The 8540-nt window shown below is 36.2% G+C and overlaps 1 protein-coding gene across 1 annotated transcript; it reads right to left on the bottom strand.

The window, feature by feature from the left end:
- Window positions 1-8: 8 nt before the first annotated feature.
- On the bottom strand, window positions 9-7679 carry LOC137814335 (pleiotropic drug resistance protein 1-like). Its single transcript, XM_068617019.1, has 24 exons — window positions 7202-7679; window positions 6972-7092; window positions 6784-6872; window positions 6596-6680; window positions 6319-6478; window positions 6132-6208; window positions 5802-5855; window positions 5617-5707; window positions 5212-5513; window positions 4831-5112; window positions 4428-4744; window positions 4143-4303; window positions 3950-4053; window positions 3700-3856; window positions 3501-3626; window positions 3224-3393; window positions 2805-3137; window positions 2287-2577; window positions 2113-2196; window positions 1874-2007; window positions 1503-1730; window positions 1222-1393; window positions 701-955; window positions 9-583 (listed from the first exon to the last, which is right to left on the bottom strand). Exons 1-24 carry the CDS (start codon window positions 7510-7512, stop codon window positions 317-319), a joined length of 4371 nt encoding a protein of 1456 aa, XP_068473120.1. The 5' UTR covers window positions 7513-7679; the 3' UTR covers window positions 9-316.
- Between the last annotated feature and the right edge of the window lie 861 nt (window positions 7680-8540).

The following is an 8540-nucleotide window of genomic DNA, read 5'->3' on the forward strand; positions in this document are numbered from 1 at the left end:
CCCGTCAATAAAATGTAAAGAGGCTAAAAGTGAATTTTATAAAAAAAAAAGGTACTGTAAACAAAATTTAGCTCAAAGTTACATGTGGTTGTGATGTCAAATTGGTAGTGAACAGATTCACTACTTTTAAATCTATGATCTCATGGAATGTACCTACATTTTTCCACTACTTTTGACCTACCCTAAAGGTGGATTTCCACTGTTATACATTTAATTGGTAAATAAAAGAATTCAGAACGCTATGTGGACATTTTGTGACCACATGTTACATTTAACATTCTATAGAATCTATACTAAATACTACTTGAAGGCGTTCTTAACGGCGTTGGAAATTGAACATCTTCACTGATACAGCAAAGACCAATGCAAAGACCACTGGGAATGCAAAAATCACAGCTGCAACCACTCCAAGAAAATCATGCTCGAATCCAAAGTAGCTTCTTACAAAGCCTTCTACTGTTGTTCTACCGTCACTGGATTCCATGCTTTTCTGTATATCTCCATATTGTGAAGCCACCAATCCATACAAACTCCATGCCACCGGATTAATCCAACTGTACCATCTCCACCACACTGGCATTCTCTGTTGTTATATATAAAAGAAAAACAAAATAAGATAAAATACATTAGGATATGTTTCTATGCTTGGAAAGTACACATCTACAATAGTGCATGAATTTCAAAGGGATCTAAAACTTACCGGTCGTGGGACTATGAATCCTGAGAAGAGATTCCACACTGCATAGAATGCAGAGGAAACTATAGAAGAAATGTGTTGGTTTGGGGTCACTGCCACTGACATCATGCCATAGTAGGTGAAGGTTAGGAAGGTGAAGTACATGAAGAATAGGTACCAGAAAACTTTAGCAACAGTCCACTCAAAACCAATCATGGCATAAATTATAATGCCATATACCACAGCTTGTGCTAAAACATATGGGAGCTCAATTACAACCTGCAAAGAACAAGATAAATATCAGAAAAATGCAGAGGTTATGTTAGAAAGAAATTCAATGCATAAATTATTTTTCATTCAACATTTTCTGTGTTAAGTAAGGTTATTAGCAGTGCTATATTTGAAACCAAATTGTAATGTGTACAATTGCCTAATAGATATGTAAGCTGCACCCTGGACAATGTGGGACTTTCACAAAGATGATTTGTGAGGATATAGACACACTCGAAGGACAAGTTTTTTCATATAAGGAATTGCTTGCTTGCCTGAGCAAAAGCATATGGCAAAGCTGAATACATTCCAGATGCTTTTTCCCTGTAAAAGACAGTTCGTTCAACAGCAACCACTGGCTGCACTGCATTACCATTCTTAATGCCAATAAGAAGAACAGCAGCATACATGGAGCCCATGGCATTAAAAAGATCTTGTTGTTTGTCACTGCAAAGATTGATGTCAAAATTTACTGTTAGATCAAATGCTAGTTACTGATTGTAATAGTTTAAAGCCATAACATTTCCAAGTTTGTAAGTTTGTGGTTTGATCTTACATTTTGGAGCCAAGGTTCCAAAACATGCTACCGATCACAGCAGCTACAGCGGTTGAGTACAGAAATCTAATGGCAGTGTATAGAGGATTGCGCCAGTAAGACCAACGTTGTTTCCATAAGCAAGCCATGCATTGAGTGAGGAAAGAAGTTGAGTATTGTGAAGGAAAATAAAGGTCTTTGGAACCAGGAGCTGGTGTACTCAATTCTTTAATAAGACCTTTGTTTCTCCTGAAACAAGAATGCCAAAGTCTAAAATATCAGTAAACATTCTATACTGTTATAAAAAAAGGTCTTGTACCTTTTGCATTATAAGTTCTTTCAGTGAATTATATTTGAGTTCTATAGTTTGATTTGACTTCAATTGAAAATACCTGTATAGCTCTGAACTTTTGTACACCTCTGCAAAATCGATCCCCAATTCCATCTCTTTTGCTGAAGTGGAGACTTCCAACATCCATGTTGCTGGATTATAGCCATCTTTAATCTTACTGACACCTTGGATTTCCTTCGAGATGAAAGCATGCACATGAGTGAAATTTTTACATGAAGTTAATTATATGAAGCACAACATGAATTCAGTATTCCTTATTTATCATTGCATATTTTCTACCTCAAAGTAACTAATTAAATGGGAAGAATGATGTCCAAGTGGCCCCACATATATTTCTTGCCCTCCTTGCTTCATTAGCAAAAGCTGCATTTCATGGTCACAAAAAAGATTAGAAACTCAGAAATGGAAGAGAACAAATTGAAATTGCTACCTTTTTAATTCTTCATATGTTACCTCATCAAAAGATTCAAATATATCTATGCTTGGCTGATGGATGGTACACACAACTGTTCTTCCAGTGTCTACTGTGTTCCTAACTGCTCTCATGACAATCGCAGCAGCTCTTGCATCTAGTCCCGAAGTTGGCTCATCCATGAATATTATGGAAGGATTTGCTACAAGTTCAACTGCAATTGTCAACCTTTTCCGTTGCTCGGTTGAGAGACCACTGACACCAGGCAATCCAACTAATGCGTGCCTCAGTGGCTTCAGTTCCACAAGTTCCATAACTTCCTCAATGAACATCTGCAACCATTTAACACTTACTTGGTAACGATGATTAAACGAACATTTTGTTACTTGAGTTATTTGATGACATAATAATTCTAACCAGGATTTGCATTCCAATCCTGGTTGGAATATTCAAATAGATACTCATGGATATTCAAGTGTTCAAACCAGTTATCTTCCTATGCAAAACTAAAAAAACAAACATTAAAACATGGAGAATGCATGAGATATGGATTACTAACCTTCCTGGCTCCATCATTGATTTCTGGGGACAACCGAAGCCACGCTGAATAAAGCAGGGATTCATATACTGTAACATGAGGAGAGTGGATATCATTTTGCTCACAGTATCCAGAAATCCTTGCAAATGTTTCTTGCTTCTTTGGATAACCAGAGATTCTGATATCTCCCCCAATATATCCTCCAGTTTTTCTACCCGCAAGTACATCCATCAGAGTTGTTTTCCCAGCACCAGTGACACCCATTAGGGCGGTGAGAACACCTGGCCTGCAAGCTCCACTGACACCCTTCAAAAGAACCAATTTATCTTCAACAACACCCCTGTTCCTCATTTCCTGCAAGTATTTAATAATTTTGTCACAATAATGCTAGAAAAGTTGAACACAAGCCTTTTCAATTTATTTTTTTGTTTCCACATTACCACTGGCATGTCGACAGCATATGTTACATCATCAAAGGTGATGGAATGAGGTTCGAATGGAAGAACCATTCCTCTTTTCCTGTTATGATTTGTCTCTGCATCAACTTCTTCGTTCCTAGTACATGAAGTATGGGGAGAGGTGCTTCCACTTGTACTTTCACCATTCCTCACTGAAGTAGCCCCAATGTTAGCCGTATGGTGTAATGTGAATTGAAAAATCAAATATTACTTGTGTAGATATACATTATTCATTTTCAGTTGGTATGGCATTGATTACCTCTATTTGAGTGCTGAGAAAAGCTATGTTTTGTGTTCTTCATCACATTAGTTCCCTTTTTACTACCTCTATTCTGGTCATTACTTTGAGGTTCCTCTGATATAACAGCCCGATCTTTCCCAAATGCTGCATGATTAATTTGGTGAAATTAGTACATAGGCCTACCTTAGGTGGTTTGTCATACATTTAAGGTACTCACGATTTAAGTATTTAAGGGCAAGGATGTAGCCAAGGTTGAAAAGTAATGTATATCCAATCAAAGCTCCAACACCTATCCAGTACCAGTATGACTGAGTGAAGAAACCCCGCGATTTCAAAATTTCAACTCCTAGAGGCTCAGTAGAGTTAGGTAGAACCTATCATGGGAAAATATGTTCAAATGTCATATTATTTATATTATAAACCATAGGAAGGCATGAAAGTAAACATACAGATTAGTTAAAACTTACATGTCTCCATCTCTTCCCAAGAAACTCATTATTTACAATGGCATTCTGCCCATACATCATAGGTGATATCCAGAAGCCCCATAGCCACCATTTTTTTATATTGTCTGGGGCCATAAAGGGAACAAAGATGCATTGTTAGTCTAGAACATAAAGGGACAAAGCCTAGGAATGTTTAGTTCTGTATCCATGATACCTTTTGACAGGACAAAACCACTCATAGAAAAAAGGATGGCCAGTGTAAACGACCCAAGTGTTAGAGCCACTGTCATTTCCCTCCCAATTGCTGCAACTACTCTGAACAGTGCCGAAGCCATTTGATTTACTAGTGCAAGAACAAGGTATTGCTTACACAATCTGCATTAAGTTGACATATAAATTCTCTATTAGTTATTAGCAGGATTCAAATAGAAAATTAAATAATAGAAAAACTACTAATTCACTAGATTGTTGAGTACATGAGAAAGCATAACTTTTTTACCTTCCAACATATGGATCAAAACCAATGACATAGTAGGTAAGGAATACCCAAACACCCACTTCCACAAAAGTCAAAGGGAATTTTAGGATCCATGCAGGAAGAGCATATGCCCATGAAGGGAAAAAAAGATAATCCCTTTGTTTGTAGAAAACAGGAAGCCTTGAAACAACCATGGAAAGTTCAGCCAGTCCATTGAACATAGCCACAACAACCCCATAAAACAAGGCACCCACATATATGCCTCCATGAGTCACTGAATCTCTGTGCATCTCAGTCCGGAAGAAAATGGTCATGGCAATAATTGCCATTACTGCAAGCTGAAAGGAGGGGAAAGCTATCAGTAAGAACATAACAGCAATAGGCGATAAGACAAAAAAATGAAGCATTCAATTTCCAAACCTACTTGGAAAAGCTTGAAGGTGTAAACGAATGAATTGCGTTTCATAAGTAAATATTCTCTGGATAAGCAAGCTTTTAACAACTCCCATTTTCCCACTCCATACTTTTTGGTTGTCAAAGCAGCTGGGTGACTCTTAGACTTGTCAAATTCGGTAGCAAGTTCTTCAGCAAGGCTTCTCCCAACATGAAATGATTTATGTGCCTCTGAAAACTCTTTGGCTGTGACAAATCTATAAGGCTGATCTTTGTGTGCCCAGTACTGCTCCTGATCCTTCCTTGATGTTACCTATAACATAATAATTAATGGTCAAAATTAAATGTATGAAACCCTCTTTTACCTGAGCAGACAGATTTAATTGTTGAGCCAATACGCAAGGACGCTTACTTCTTGCAAAAAGTCTGCCACACCTTTCCTCTCAGGACATTTAAAACCCATTAATTCGAAAAATTCAAGCACGTATTCACGGGGACCCTGATACACAATGTGACTATCAGAGAGTAGAATAATGTCATCAAATAGATTGTATGTCTCTGGTGCTGGTTGCAGGAGAGAGATGACTATAGTTCCTTTGAGAATGTGAACATATTGCTTGAGTGAATTCACAATTTGAAAAGTTGTTGAGCTATCCAACCCAGTGGATATTTCATCCATGAAAAGAGCTTTAGCTGGTCCAACCAGCATTTCCCCTGTATATATAGATATATAATTTTTAACTAATAGAATCTTACTTGCAATTAAATTTTCAGGAGATTAAACAAGATACACTGGTGGAAATCAGGTTAACTTTACCTGTTGTAACACGTTTCTTTTGTCCACCAGAGATACCTCTTAACATTGCATTTCCTACAACGGTATCAGCACAAACCTCTAGTCCCAAAATCTGCAAATGTATATCCAAGAAACAAGAGACTTTTAAACAAAATATTAAATGAATTGACAATTATCAGAGATGGATTTTTATGTATAAATTTTACCCTCAGTATGTAGTCTGTTATCATATTTGCCTTCTGGCCTTCAGATGCTACAGCCTGAGCATTATGAATCAAAAGAACAACCAATTAGCAATCAGTCATTCCTATTTTGTATGGAAAAGAAATAGACGCTCTAGTTTTCAAGATAACTAGCTGCTAATGCATGTATCTGAGATTGGAAGCAGCTGCTTTGTGAGCTGTTACAACTTATTTATTACACACGTTTTAATCATTATAAGTTTCTTGAACTGGTAAGAAATTTTGAAATAAACAGCAAGAAGTAGAAAAATAGAATTTCTGAAAAACGCATTCTTCACAAATGAAAATCATTACCTTCATGTAGGCATCAATATCTGGATCAGGCTTGATGCTTGCCTCCTTTTCTCTTCTGGACAATTCCGCTAGCAAGTCTACAGGTATTAGACATGGTCAAAAGTTAATTTCCTCAAAAAAGTCAACCTGTGTTTGGAACATTGAATTTTATAATGAGTGTAAGCATAAAGAATTCCTATCAACTAACCATAACGAGGTCCAACTCCTTGGACTCTTGCGGAGAAGGCCAAGGTTTCTCTAACTGTCAATTCTCCAGTGTGAAGATCATTTTGATTCACATAAGCAGCAGTTCTTTGGGGTACAAACTCATTCATCCCGTGACCATTATAAGTTACCTTTCCAGAGAACTGATAAAAAGGTCACAGAATATTAGCTAGAGCTTTAAGATAAGAAAATAGAACTAAAAGCATGAAAACATTGTTACACAAAATAAATGTACTTCTCTTCATTGTTCTAATTCTAACCTTTAGTTTTGGATCAAGTTTTCCAGCCAAGGCCAACAAGAGTGTGGTTTTCCCAGAACTTGGAGGGCCTAAAAGCAATGTCATTCTGGAGAAGAGAAAATAAAAAATCGTGTTATATTGGTTACAGAGGTCCTATGGCTAATGCCCTTCTCCTCCAAAGAGATATCAAATAAACACAGCGTCGATACCTGCCAGGCTTTACTTTTCCACTAACATTCTGGAGAATGTTTAGATGTTGTTTCCTGGTTGGAAGTATATGAAGAGAGTTCATAAGGCCCTTGAAGCAGAAAAATGAAACACAATTGCAGGTTAGCTCCTTCGCTAAGATCCTTTAGCAAGTTCTAGCATATAATTAAGCTGGTACCGATATACTCACCTCCACAATATTAACTATGAAGTTAGTGAATGTAGGCAAAGCTCTAGTTCCTACACGAGCTTCTGCTTCGATGTTCAAGTTCTCAAAACGAACCTCTATGGTAGGAAGATCAATTCCAACTCTAATATCATCCAATCCAAGGAAGAAAAATAGGAGAAGCCATTAGTACATTTCGATCAAAGGGACCTCTATTAAAATCAAGAAGAAAGAAATGAGAGTGGGATTCTCACCTATCAATTCTGTCCTTGAGCTTGAGCAAAAACTTCTCATTGTCCTCTTCAGCAGTTCTCACCAGTCTTTCAAGTAAAGCTCTCTTTTCTTGCAACCCAAGTTTCTGTACATCGATCTCATTGGCTTTCCCATCAGGTGAGGTGAGCAAAGCCTTCCTCAAACGTGCAACCGTGGGAAGCTTCTGAATAGCAGCCCATTTGAGAGCCTCTTCATCGTTCGGTTGTTCGAATGAGTTTGAGAATATCTCCGCGTCACTGTTCCTCCAAATGGATGAACTTCCAATCCTTAAACTACCCCCACCCTCTTCCATATTACAAACAAAGTCTGAACCTTTAGGGAACCCCAATTGAACTTTTGCACCCCAGAACAAACTACAAACCTGGAGAAGCAACAATAGATAATTGATTGAAAGCTACTTTACAAGTTTTTGTTTGTTTTGCTCTTGTTTTGTATGACCCAGTTGGTCCTTTCTTCCCCTTTATAGGTTGAATGAAGATGTATATATAGGGAAGAGAGATGAGATGAGATTTATTTCCATGTGTCAAAATTGGCGAGAGATGGGACATAAAATAGCATAAACAGAACATAGCTGGGTATGAAGTTGCTTGAAAAAGAGGGGTACGTTGAACAAGGTGGCCACCAACATGACATGCATCCACTTGGTTTAGTTTATTTTCTCTTTTACTTCCTTTCAGCGAAGGAACCAAATCGATGCTGACATCACTCATTATGTTATGTTATCCTCTCTTACCTCGGAACTATTATTCAGATTTTCAAGGGTGAGTTTTGTTTTTTGTTTTTATTGTACAAAGAAAGTTTACATGCACACTTAAAAAGTTTCTCTTTTGAGAGAAGATTTACTTAGAAAGCCAACTCATAATGTGATGGAACAAAAAATTGGTGTAGAAGAATTTTTTTGTATAATATACTGATATATTATTTCTATTAAATGTTTATGCATATGTAATAGTAATAGAAACAAAATAAGAATTAAGATAATAAATATTACATTCAAAGTTTTCTTTTTTTGTTAACTTGAAGATAATTTTTTTATATTATTCATCAATTTTTATTTATTGATATTTTAAATTTAATTTTTCCTAAAAATTATTAATCTTAGTTTATAGAAATTTAATTAAGAGTTGATTAAATTTTCTTTTGATTTTTCCTTATTTAAAATACAATAATAAATACTATAATTGTCAACGTTTTTAATATATGGTTTTAAATTTATGAAATCAGAAAATAAGTTCACATTTAGAATATAAATATATAAAGAGTTGTAATTATTATATACAGTTGTCATGGAATAATAATAACAATTTTAATTCTTACAAA

The sequence above is a fragment of the Phaseolus vulgaris genome, chromosome 1 (genome assembly GCF_000499845.2).
Source record: "Phaseolus vulgaris cultivar G19833 chromosome 1, P. vulgaris v2.0, whole genome shotgun sequence".
Taxonomy (NCBI): Eukaryota; Viridiplantae; Streptophyta; class Magnoliopsida; order Fabales; family Fabaceae; genus Phaseolus; species Phaseolus vulgaris.